This window comes from Drosophila sulfurigaster, chromosome 3 (assembly GCF_023558435.1).
Source record: "Drosophila sulfurigaster albostrigata strain 15112-1811.04 chromosome 3, ASM2355843v2, whole genome shotgun sequence".
Taxonomy (NCBI): Eukaryota; Metazoa; Arthropoda; class Insecta; order Diptera; family Drosophilidae; genus Drosophila; species Drosophila sulfurigaster.
This window is the reverse complement of record NC_084883.1, coordinates 40,453,827-40,467,484: the sequence shown is the minus strand read 5'-3', so window position 1 is coordinate 40,467,484 and position 13,658 is coordinate 40,453,827. Positions and strand designations below refer to the sequence as shown.

The window sequence follows — 13,658 nt, the reverse complement described above, 5'->3', positions numbered from 1 at the left end:
AATGAAATCTTAAGTTTGCATAATTTTATATTTTAAAAAATTGGGAATCATGTTTTCAATCCTAAAAAGATTTAAAAGAAGATAGTTCTCAGAACGCGATTCTATAAGATTGCAAACAAAAACTGTGATTTGTTTAAAGAATGATCTCAAAATATATTAATTAATTAATTTAATAACATCCCCTTTTTCTCATCAAAGAAACAATCTTATCGCAAAGCATTAGAATGACTAATTAATGCTTATAAAATTTCCCATTTTAATTGCAAAATGCTGATAAGCTGAAATACTAAAATGATAATAGCATAGTATTATTTATTAATCGTGGTATTCCCAATAGTTTTGGCAATGCACAAAGTTTCGATATGACTAATCTTATCACTTTTGGCAACAAAGTTTCAAATGTCATATGGTAGTAAAGCAACTTGAGACAGGGTATCAAAATGTTAGAAAAAAGCGCGTTAACTGTGATTACTCACAATAATCTCTGAGGTAATAGGTGACTAAGGGGGGGCAGCGAGTGGACTGCGCATCAATTACCAATTGTTGTAGTTAATTAACCCAGAAATCAAAGCTGTTTTTTCTTTCCACTGCTGCTGCACATTCGTTTTAAATGGCCACAACAATTGAACTTTGTTGCAATGTGTGTAAAGTTAAGTGAAGCCCCCTCAAAAAACCGCCTCTTCCCCACATCTATTTGCCCCGCCCCCTTGACATGCGTGCAGCTGGCACATAAAATGCTGCAACAATTTAAAAAAAAAAAAGAATGAAAAGAACAAAACATAAATGAATGCAATAAAAGTTGAAGCTATGCATGAAATAACCTTAAGAGCTGCGACGACGAGTGCAATGAATAAACGATGAATCATTGCAGAGCTGCTTAGTTCAAGTCTCCTTCTCCCTCTCCCCTTCTCTCTCTCTCACTCTATCTTCTACTCCCTCTCAGTTAATAAATTGTTTTAGCACTTGCCTGCCACTTTTATTAAATCAAATTTAAATTGCCAGCATTAGAAGTGAGTGAAATGTGCTGGCTGCCAGTGTTCAAAGTGTTTTCAAATAGGCTTATTGGCTACTCACCCCCGCATTCAACCCCTTTCCTCCCTTCTCAGCTATCTGGCTTGTACCTGGTTAACCCAGTTAGCAAGTTTTGTTTGATGTTCTACTTTTCGAGCGGCAGTCAAAGGGCCAAATGTGTTTATAAACCTTTCAAAATGTTGTTACTCAACCCACAAAAAAAAGAGCCTTCAATTTATGCAATCTTTAACTTTGCACTCAAATATAATTAGCTTAAAATAATGTTAATATAATCTTGTGTTCATGAAAAAAACAAGCAAAACTAAACTTAATATTTGAAACTATAAAATTGAACAAATTGAATAAAGTTCAGTTCACTTTCATCATTGATTCTTGCTAAGTTCACTTCGGTTCCATAGTTCGATCTTGTTCAGTAGTTCCTTTTTGTTCCACAGTTTGTTCTTTTTCAGTAGTTTCTTCTTGTTCTTTAGTTCATTGTGGTTCAATTGATTAAACATTGTTTTGCTGTTTTCTGGTTAAAACTATTGTAGCATGAGAAATTGCTACTGCCCAAAAATTCCTATTTTTTTAACTTATAATATGTGCTAAAATTCATAATTCGTAAATTCCATTTGTGCAACAAAATCTAAAGAATAACCAGAACAAACTAGTTCAAAAATCTTAAATAAACGAAAGAATCTTTATATAGGTTTAACAATGTTTACACAACACTAATATAATTCCTAGCCTCGCAGTGCGTTCACATCAATTTAGTTTATAATATAAACAATAAATATGGCACATTTGTGCTTCAACATTTCGTGGAATTCGTTTAAAAAACGCATTGCTTTCTTAAGAGCCAACTCACAACGCTTATAGATAAACAAATTTAGTCATCACAAAAGCAATGAATGAATTAATTGCTTAAGCAACTATCATAAGTGATTGGGGGAGTTTTCTTAATGAAATAGAAATGACTTAGAAACGTAAAAATTCGCAGAAATATATTTAATGCTAATAAGTTATGAATTTAAATGCAAAAACTGTGGTTTCCTTTTAATGATTACTGATCATTTAATACTTTTTTAAACGGTTCGAAATCTTATCTTCTAATTTAATTTCACAATATATGTATTGCACTTCCTATAAGTCAATAATAATGCATTAATCATTGACTTAATCATGAGTGCCAAGAAATATTACGAATAAAAATCAATAATTATATTTGCCCTGAGGTATTTCTTATCGCTGAACAAAAACCTTTGACTCACGGCAGCTATTTTCAAAGTTGATGCCAATATTGTCAACATATACGAATATAGTATATAGTATATACCTGAATATCTTTAGAAATACAAACAGTATATTATATGTATCTGGGTCTAGACATTTTGCAGGGATTTTCATTGTATATATTCAATGTTGTGGTGCGATAAGCGAACGAAATTTGTGTCAAAAGATAATTTGCAGTATGGCTGTTTGTATTTGTTAAATATGAGAATGTATTTGTTTATTTTAGCGCCTTTTTGATATTGCTCAAGTTCAGAGAATTGAGTATTGAGTGTCACCTGATGACGTCACAAATTGAAGCAACTTCCGATTTCGCTTGGGATTCACACCCCTCAATGTACACAGCACAGAAAAACCCTCATAGGGATTATATACATTTAATTGAGAGTTAGAGCTCGCTCTATTTAATTAATTGAGAGCACACACAATTTCTCATGCACTTTCAAGTCTCAGGGGCTAAGCGAGAAATTGAAATTAAATGAATTAAATGTTGATTCGAAATGCAATCAAATGGTTAAGTGTTTGTTTTTCTTTTTGTGTGTGGAGAAGCAACGATTTTGTCAACTGCGGGTCAACGGGTTCGCCATAGATTCCGGGAAAGTGAAGTATACGAATAAAATGAGCTCGTCATTGTCGCCCAATTACATGACACTCGACGAGTTTTATTATAATAATAAATACACTCATCCACAATAAAGCACATTATATTATGAGGCATTTGTCGTGGTTTGTCTGGTCGGTCGGTCGGTTGGTTGGTTGGTTGGGCATTGTAAACCAATATGCAGATAAGGGACCAGCAGTTAGGTAAGCTTCAATCCTACCACTAACAAAGCCGACTCATTGTGAGCTCTCGTTTATTTATTAGGCATGCAAAAATATCAGAAAAATCAACTCGATATATATAGGAAAAAAACACTTAAAACTTTCACTCATAAATTAATTGTTGTTCGAAATGGAAACAAAACTAAATGCCCCAAAGTGAGCGCAAGAGAGATAGAGAGGGAAAAACAATAAGCTATCATGAAATCAACGCTTTGCATTTATCTCTCTATCGCTATGAGTTTGCATACTTAATCAGCAAAAATTGCTTAAATATTTGAATAAGTTGTCTGCATGTTTACACATGCAATGGCAACCTTGGGGTGCAATAAACATTCGAGTCAAAGTCGATGACGATGAGTCTTAGCGATTGCGATGACGATGACAGATCAGCAAACTATTTGCGCATTTGCATTGCAGCCGTGTTGAGTTCCGTCATGTTATCGAGTCTCAAATTCACCTCGATGCTTGTGCGTTTTTCGTGGTGGGCGGCAATTTGATGTTGAATTTGAATTTGTTTTTGATGTAAAGTGTGAGCCTAAGTAGGTCAAGCAATGGGGGCCTGAAATGATGTTTGCCGATGAGTCACCACAAAATTGAAAGCATTTCCAGTGTGTGAGGGAGATAGAGAAATGACTATAGCAAGTGAATTGATGGCTGCAAATGAAATTGATGAATGAAAGCAGAGAAAAAAACACTCGAAACTCTCTCGATGATTTAACGTTGCTTTGCAATTCTAATTCACGCAGCTCCTGCTGAGTTCGCTTAACTTAAATGATGCGTTTAATGCGTTTCCCCAAAATAAAAGCGGCAACTTTCGCCCACGCAACAAACTCGCTGTTGGAATTAAAGAGTTCCATGTTAGACAGCGAAATGAGGCCCCATATAATTAACATTCTCCCAGCATAGCTGTGAACTTTGACCCAATTACGCGCAATATACGCGACACACACAATTCATATTTACGAGAGTTGTGTGTGTTTGTGTGTGTGTGCGAGACATGATAATAAAGCATACGAAGCGCGAGAGTCGCGCATTGAAAACGTAGTGGAAGAAGAAGCAACAACAAAAGAACGCGTAGCGTGTAAAGCTTTTATTTACGACGACTGCATTTCGAGTGACGCAGGCGCGACCGCAGAACAAGACCAACGGACAGACGTGCAGACAAAGCGAAGAGAGTGAGGCGAGAGGGAGACACACGCAGTCAGAAAACTGCAGGCGCAGTCAATAAAACGCCACTTCGAAAGAAACATGCGAAACACATTAAAGGCAATAAACAAATCAAGCAGGAAATACAAGTACAACAACAGCAGCAACAACAAAGGCTGAAAAGAGACGGCAAAAGCAGCAGCCTCATAAAATGTTAAATTGAAATCAACAAAACTAAAGTTGCAATTAGACAGTGCTCAAGTACTCGGCACACACATACAACTTTGGCTTTTATGTGCTGCCCTCTTGCTTGCTCTTTCCCCCCCCCTTGGCGACCAATGTCAACAACAACTAAATGACACTAAAAACAGCAAAAAAGTGCTAGGCACAAAGCGAGCAGCCAAAAACTAATTATTACGCAAATTTTTATTTGTTGTAGACAACATTTGAAAACATTAACAAAGAGTCATTGACACAAGAGCATAAAACATTGTAAACGACAGCTAGAGAGAGAGAGAGCGCATGTAAAGAGATAACAGCAAAATGTCGTTGTAGTTTGCCCTGTGCGTTCCTTTCTCTTTCACACAAAGCAAACATTGCAAATTATTTGACGCCTCACCGGCGCCGCTCTCTCGCACTCTCACTCACTACTCACACACGCTCTCTTTTTGCTCTCTTTGGGGCTTAACTGAATGTCGCCCGTCGCTGTCTCCCACTCTGTGCTCTGTTTTGTGCTATTTCATCGCATTGTATTTTTAGAGGTTCACTAACTTTGCTTTATAGATGTATTTATATGACTATGCATGTGTATGCGTCGTGAGTGTGTGTATGCGTGAAGTTTGTTTTGTTGGCCGTCTCTGTTCGCTTAATTAAATCTCTAGCCCTGACACTTTTTTCATTGACAAGGCAACCTGTGTTGTGCCCCGAAAACTTCAACCAGCCGAAAATAGCCGAAAATGCCAAACAATAAATGCGATTTAGGTTTACGAGTATGTCTTGTGTATTTTCGCTGTGAATGCTTTCGCAAAAAATCAAAAAAATATATGTATGGACAGAAGAAAACTGAAAGAAAGGTGAGGGGAAAAAAACAGATATTTGCTAGCGCAAGCAAAGCGACGTCGCTTCGTTGGGAAAGTCAATGCGCCGCCACGTAAAACGGGGGGAGAGAGAGAGAGGGGGGGCGACGGTGGACGACCTTGGGAAACGGCGCGTTGAGTTTACAATGTTATTATTGTTGCTAAAGTTTGCCAAGTTATGCAGTTTATAATGTTGCTGTCTGCTGATGTTGTGTGGGTCGTTATTATTACTTTTTTTTGGCATAAATTAAGTCGAAAGCTCAAAATTTATAACTTTCAAATGCGGCGTGTGAAATTTTTGCGGTAATCCTCCCCGAATATCAAAAGCCAAAGCCAAGCCAAGTCTAACCAAATTGCCGAAGGTCGCACAAAGTAACCGCAAATGTGTTTCGAGTCTCTCTGTCTCTTTTTTTATGTTTTTATAAATACCTATTCACATGTGATCACTCGCAGCATGATGACTGTATTTCAAACAAGATTGCAGTTAGCCGCTTAATATAATGGCTGAAAGGTCAACCACAGGCTTAAACCCTGTAGTAGACATTCCAAAGTTGAGCGGCTAATAGATCTGTATGCATTTTTTGTTTAATAAATTTATATTTAGTTTATAAATTCATATTAAAAGAAGATTTGGCTTGATTCCTTCACTTTAGCGTTAAAGTGTCTTCTAAATTATTTATTCTGAATTTGCTATATTATTTCGAGAGCCCATTTATACTGAGAATATAATGATTAAAATATTTTGCAAATGAAATATTTTGAAATTTATTAAATGTTGCAACTTAATATGCTTTGGACGTATTCTACGAATTTTCTAAAATAAATAAGTACTCAAGTTGTCTATTGATACATGTAATTCCCAAGGGCAATGTACTTAAAAGTTCTCTTAGTTGATAAAACCATAATGGATTCTAGTTAATCCTAAAACTTTTACGCCGGCAAAATTTTAATCTTTTAAAAGCGCTTTTAAAAGCCAACAATTTTCTCAATGCATTAATACATCATTCTCAACACACCTCACACACACACACACCCAAAAATTCTACCTTCTCAGCTTTATAAAACTCAAATTGTCATGTACTCATGTCTAAGCGCAACATTTCTCGATTCCACAAAGAGGAAAAAAAAATATAGAAACTTTAGATGACTCACGTTGCTCGTTCATCTGTTGATAAACAGCAATTAAAAAAAGCGCAGTAGCAATAAATTAAAAAAAAATATAAAATAACAAATAATAAAAAAAAAGTTATCAACAAGCCGGAAGTGCAAACAACGTACGAGAAATTAGCTGATAAACCCAAATGACAAGACTACACACAAAGCAAATGGATGATGACAAAGAAGGGGGAAGAGAGAGTAAGCGAGGGAGGGGCCATTAATACGAACGGGGGAGGAGGCAAAACACTCGATGCATAAATCAAAGTCGCATTAAACGAAGCGAAACAAACGAATTTCGTAGAAATGTCGCCAGTGACGTCACAAATTGCAAAGAAATTAACTTAAAAAGCTGTTCCACATACGAAAGCTGCAAATCTCGGGGTCTGCCTAAATGGAAGATTATTTTTTTCTATAACAATTTGCAATTTATGACGCGACTAATTTTTGATAAGCAACTAAAAATGCGAGACCAACGAGACAGAGAGAGAGAGAGAGGAAGAGCGAGAGAACGCGAATAAAACCGGTTAACTGTCGGTCAATAAAAACCAAAAGCCAGTAAATGCCTAAGAAATGACACAGAGACGAAACGCAAAGCGAACGAATTGAAGCCAACAACAAGTGGATAACAACGAGAACCACAAACCAACAACAACAACAGCAGCAACAACAACGTCAACAACTTGTCCGTTACTCTCATAGTGCGTTCTAGCGACAAGTCACATGCAAGCGACAGCGACTCAAAAAGCATCTTTGCGTATTACTCATGCTAATTTCACACACACACACACACATATTCACAGGAACACACACACTCGCACACGCATACTCCCTGTGATTTGTCACTGTGTGCGTGGACAGTATAATGAACTACTTAATGCCCAAGCAGCAGCAACAATGACGGAAACAAGTTGTCGCACAGTGGGCAACTTTACTCACATACACGCTCATAATCTGGTGTTTCTGTTACCACGTGCCACTTGCAGCTTAAGCGTGGTAATACGACAATGAGGTCGCCCGTCAGCGACCCGCGGCAGCTACAACAACAACAGCAGGAGGCGTGGGATGACGTTTTTTTCTTTTCATAATTTTATTTTTTTTGTTTGCGAATTGGCCGCATTTCTAAGCCCAAAAAATGTGAGACAAGTGAGCGCAGAATGACGCATGCAAAATTAAAGCGAAATCAACACAGAGATTGACACTTTTCGGAATGGATTTCACAAATTCAAATAAATATAAATAAATATGATTATAAAAACTCGTAAAAACGGATTAAGTACGCACAGATTATACCATTAGAGTGTGCCTTATAAGGCGGTTGAAATGGGCAATCGTTAATTGGAATGGCAATAAAAATAAATCGATTATAATTGATTAAAGCTCTAACAGCTATCGATACTATAAATCCAGTATCGAAATTGGTTGAAAATAAATACAAATTGACATTGTTGTCACTTGTATATATAAACATATTATTTAATAAAAATATTAAAAACATTTTTAAAATTGGGAGGCCACTAAAAAAATAGAATTTTACACGTAATGTCATCAGAGTTGCCTGCTCAATATCAAGTGAAATTAAATAGAAAAAAAAACAATTAATACTGCTGGATCAGAAAAAATAAACAATATTAAAAAGACATATCTTCAGAAAAGTAATTTTAAATTCAATCCATTATCCGTTGCGATGTTTATCAACACTTTAAGTACCGTCAATTAATGATTGACATTTTCTTTTAAATTAATTTGAATATTTCTACTGAAATAGAAACAATCTATAAAAAGAATAGAGTATCACCGAAAACAAATCAATCACTATTCAAGAAGTTTTGGCGAAATTAACTAAATAATGTAAACAAATCCAAAAATTAATGAAGATGACTAAACAATTCCTCAATTTAACGGAACCCATTAAATATATATCGATTATCTCTATTAAAGTAGTGACAGTTATCGATACTTAGAATGCCAACACTGCTGTTCGCTGCTAATGAATCGTTGTCCAAATCTATTAGCGCTTTACGCCAGCGACAGTTATCGATAGTCAACATGCAATCGCTGCAGTGACGGCGGCGGTGAGCTAAGCCCCCTACAAAGTATGCGTGTGTGTAAGAATGTGTGAAGAGGAGAAGAGCAGGGGGAGGAGCAAGCAAAGGCAGAAGCAGACAGCAGAAGAACTTGCCGTTGGCCTCCCAAGCGCATAGCAGCAGCGCATGCCACAAGAGCACAGCAGAGCAGAATAGCAACATAAGCGAAGAAGTGGAAAAAGAGGAAGAGTGTGGAGCGAGAGCAAGCAACAAATGCTAACGGTAATCCCCACAGTGTCTATTTTCGTAGCAGCTGCATTATGTAGTGTTGTTGCTGTTGTTGTTGTTTGTGTGGTGTTGGATCTTGCAGATACAATTTTAAACTTATAATTTAAATACAAAGTCTTGGCATTGTTTTGCCTTGGCTTCCAGATAAACAACCGGCAGACAGCCGCAGCATTTGGTTTAAATCTTTGATGTGATTATTATGACGATGTCGACGACGACGACGACGATGATCGTAATGATCATGATGATCATTATGATGATTGTTGCTCTTGTTGTTTTGCTTTGGAAAGCCCTAAGGCGAGTGTGCGAGCGAAATGTGTTAATGTGTGAGAAGCGCAGAGAAGAGAACTTTTTGGTGGCAAGGCAAGAGTTACGAGCATTTCTCATTTCTCGCCCGCCTAGCGGTTCGCAACTAATTAAGGCAACATCAACAGCAGCCGAAGCAGCAGCAGCAGCAGCGGCAAATGACGCAGCTTGTTTTGAAATAGATAGACAGATAGACTCAACTAAAAGATACATTTGTATCTACGGCTACGTATGCATCCCAGCAGGCAAACAGCTAGAGAAAAAACCGCAACTACGGCGACGCATTCAAGCATAAAGTCTAATGATTGCTAATTACAAGACAACAACAACAACGGCAAGAAACGCTCTGAAATTGTGAGATCATTGCGCCGTAACCAAATTGCCTCCTCAATTGAGCCTCTCGATAGAAAGCTTGCAGCAAATTTGGCCATAAAAACCAAAAACTCGACATTCGAATGCAAAAAAACAGTCTCTTACTATATATGAAAAGTATCTTTTTCTGCTATGCATTTAAATGTCGAAAAAATGTATTATTTTTCATTCTTTCTTTATCGATTTTGCACTTACCTTGTAGACCTGGCCATAGGTGCCATTGCCAACGACCTCGATGAGCTCAAAGATGCCAGCTGGATCCTGCAAGGACAAAAGCAAAAGTCAAACATTAGTTTAGCAATTAAATACAATGAGGAACAACAGCAGGGGAAACGCCCAAAAAATCCTTTTTCAGCAACAATGAAATGAATCGAAACGAAACGAAACTCGGAAACTCAGGCAGGCAAAGAGATGAGATGAGTTCAGAGCTTAGGGCGGGGCTGCAGAGACACTTAACAAAAAGGCAACAAAACAACGAGAACCTCGACAACAACAACAACAATGACAGCAAGAACATCTCGAGCTGCAGCGTTGTTATTTTGGCTTCGTTGCTGTTTGTTTGTGTAAACAAATTATTAAGGCATAATAATACAAATAAGGAGGAATCCGGCCAACGTTCCAAAATAAAGCGGCATTTAATACAAATCCCAAATTCCCCCAAATGCCCCCAAGCCACCAATCTCATTCATTCTCTCTTTACCCCTCCCCCTTCCCCCTCCGCTCCACAGACCATGTCAAGCCATATAACAACAAATCGCATGCGAGTTCATTGACACGCAACTCACGAGGCAACACGAGTCTACAGACTCGATACATAACGACGTGACACGACCCACTAGACAGGTGAAGCAGACGAACAAGAGTGAGGAGGAAGGGAAAGGGAGAGGTTGTGTGGGGGAGAGAGAACTAGCGACAGCTAAGGCAAATGCCAATTAAAATAACAAGAAGTATAACAACAACAACAATTTCAACAGGTAACTGACTTCTTCTCTTGCTTTTTTTGACAGCAAAACAACAAAATGGGAGGCAGGGCAGTCAATGCTCTAAATTCTGTTTATGACAAGCCGAAAGGGGTTAAAGGGCAGACCAGGTAAATAATAACAACAACAACCATGAGGAGAAAAGGGGAAGTTGAGAAGACATGCAAGTTTAGCATAGGATAGGGTAAGGTGAATGCAGTTCACAAATGCGATAAGCATGACACGGATTAGGAAGAAACTAGTGCAGCGTATGCGATGAATTTCATAGAAGTTGTTCAGCAGAATTCTTGTCTGTACGAATTCCTAGATTAAAAAATTATGTATCTATATCAACTAGATTTACATCAGTATATTATTTGTCCTACTACTTTTGTAATAAAATAGATTTCATATAAATTCTATATTCCATAATCAGAGTATACAAAAAACTTTGTAGGATTGTTCAGGGAAATGATGCAGCACATTAAATAATTATGTCATTATGTTTTTAGTAAACTTATTCTTTCGATTTTTCCAAGTCACCTGCTGGCAGGAATTGTAAATCTAGTTGAAGGAATGATACACGAAATATATTTATAGGGTATCCACCCTAGATTTACTATCTTTCCTATTTAAAATTAATTTTCATTTATTATAATAATTCTACAGCTAATGTAATTTATTTCAGTAATTAAACGGTAATACTTTAGTTTTAATTGTCCTACTTTCAAAAATTGTACAAAATTCTTTAAAATATAATTTAGATAAACGATTTCTATAGATTGTTGCTAAGAATAAATCCTGAGATTGGTTTATTCCCCATTCTTAATAACAACCAACAAAAAAAACTATCGATAGCAACCGCACTTAAAATCTTAAAGCCGATTGCACACAAAATGCGGAACTTGAGCACTCTTTTTTACAGCTGATTAGTTAGCACTTTAAATTCCTTCGTTAGCTTTTGCTTTGCGTTTGCATCTTAAGCGTTCTGCTTCATCGTCTTGCATTTCATGGGCAAAGAAAGAAAGGGGCGAGCACTTGTGACGACTTCAACGATACTCTTTAAAAGCTTCAGCTGCACATTAAAAAAAAAAAATGGAAAAAAATAAGAGTAGAAGAAGCAGAGAACAAGAAAAGCCCCCCTTCAGACAAAGGCTGAGCTGTGGCTGTGCTGCAATTTGCAGGCTGCTTTGCTGCTTGTTTGATGTGCTCAAGCAGCAACCGCACGAATTATAGAGCAGAAGACAAAGCGGCGCATTCGAAACCAAAATAAAAACGGAACAAAAACAAAGCAAATACAACGACAGTACAACACAGTCGACGGGCGGGCAGAGCGAGAAGGAACTATTGAAAGCTGCCTTAAGTAGATTTATGGCTGCCTTCAAATGAGCCATCGCTATCGTTCCCTCCTTCTCCTTCTTCCCAACACGGTGCTATTGTTTTGCTGGTGGTTCTTGCAAAGTGTGTCAAACACATGCAGCAGGCTGAGTGAGAGCGAGAAAGCTATACGGGAGATGGTTGGGGGGGGACGCGTCAGCAATTACTGCTATTTCGGGCTGATTACTTCACGTTGTAAAAATCAATTAAAAATGCACGAAAAAATGAGCCAAGTGTTGTTCTGCTCTCCCTTTGGAATTCAACACACATCATGACTCATTAGCAACGTTGACATGTTAACGAAATGCAAGTCAAATGGCAGCATGAGTGTGCGACTGAAACAGCAATAGAGTGTGAGTTTTAGTGACCGAGCTTAAGTTACAGTTATCAGTCAGTTGATGTTCTTGCATTCTCTGTCGCTCCTGCAAAATAAAGCTCTCCTGCTGTTGTATTTGTTGAAACGGGTGCGAGTGCAACTACAACAACAACTACAGCTAAAACTAAACAACTCGCTAGTCGAAAACTCGCTGAGGCTGCTTTTTTTTTTGTATATTTACTGGGCACAGGCAAAACTGGATTTCTTTTTGGTCGCATTCGAGGCTTGGCCCAGTTAGAGCAGCAATGATACATGTACGCAACACACATGCATATACATATGTATGTGTGTGTATGCATTAAGGAGACTAGCCAACAGGACTGACTACATACTGAACGCCCATGCAAAATAATAGCAGCAGCTTTTTCTTTGCATATGAATAAGTCTAGTTTATATGTATATCGTGTGTGGGCTGTGACCAATTCGATTAGGAATGTAATACATATAAAATTACAGCGAGCTTTTTTATTTCTGGCAAATATGTGTGAAAGATAAAGTTTCTATTTAAAGCGCCAAGTCACGCAAATATAGAATCAACTCAACCAAAAAAAAAACATACAGGAGTGTATAATTATCCTAATGGATAAAATAACACACACAAATATACGCATATATGTATGTAATGTATGTAAATAAAATTCATTGTGTGTACATCTGGTATTTGGAATATTTGGTAATTCGTTTTTCCCCGTGTATTTACCCAGCCAGCCATGTTGACTTAACCCACAATCAGACCAAACCCAAACATGTGTGTGATTTTTTTCCCTCTCTCTCTCTCTGTCTTTCTCTGGCTCTTTCAACTGCACAAATTGCAGCACTCAACTCAACATACACCAAATGTGGGCGAACACGTTTTTATCGCACAAAAACCAAATGCAATAAACGTTGATTAAAATAAATACACAAACTCACACACATACATAGATACGCATAAAAGAAAAACAAAGACGCAGACAGAGAGCGCGCCTATATGTGTGAGTATATGTGTGAGAAGCGTCGACATATGGCCATGCACAAAATAATGAAGGCAATCAGCAAAGCAAAGCAAAGACTGCGACGTCAGCAGTGACAGTGACTGCAACGAGTTTACGTTATCAACAACAGCGAGAAAGAAAAAGACAAAACAACAACAAGAAAAAACATCAAAACTGCATAGAAGAAGCATCGTAAAATAATTAATGAAAATGCGCTGATTAATGCATTTTCAGTGTGTATTTGCTTTGTGTTATCAGTTTCGACAAAAGAAATAGAATGGTAAGAGGAAGCTTAACCAGCACATGCCATTCGCCCCGCAACGACGTCAACGAGCCACAGCTTTAAGGACTGTGACCTTTTGTCAAGCTGCGCAGCAGCAGCGCAGCGCCTGGATGCTGCTGCTACTGCGACATAGACAAACAACGCGTTTACTATTTCGGGGCACGTATTTTTCATTGTTTAATGACCTTTAAAAAGC

At 37.6% G+C, this 13,658-nt stretch overlaps 1 protein-coding gene across 9 annotated transcripts in view; it reads right to left on the bottom strand.

The window, feature by feature from the left end:
- The window catches only part of LOC133840589 (traf2 and NCK-interacting protein kinase), a 37,092-nt gene that overhangs the window by 20,919 nt on the left and 2,515 nt on the right, over window positions 1–13,658 (bottom strand). For all 9 annotated transcript variants that reach the window (XM_062272502.1, XM_062272508.1, XM_062272503.1 and 6 more), the window contains exon 3: window positions 9,689–9,754. In XM_062272502.1, the coding sequence (XP_062128486.1) occupies window positions 9,689–9,754 (66 nt within the window). The remainder of the gene's footprint in view (window positions 1–9,688; window positions 9,755–13,658) is intronic.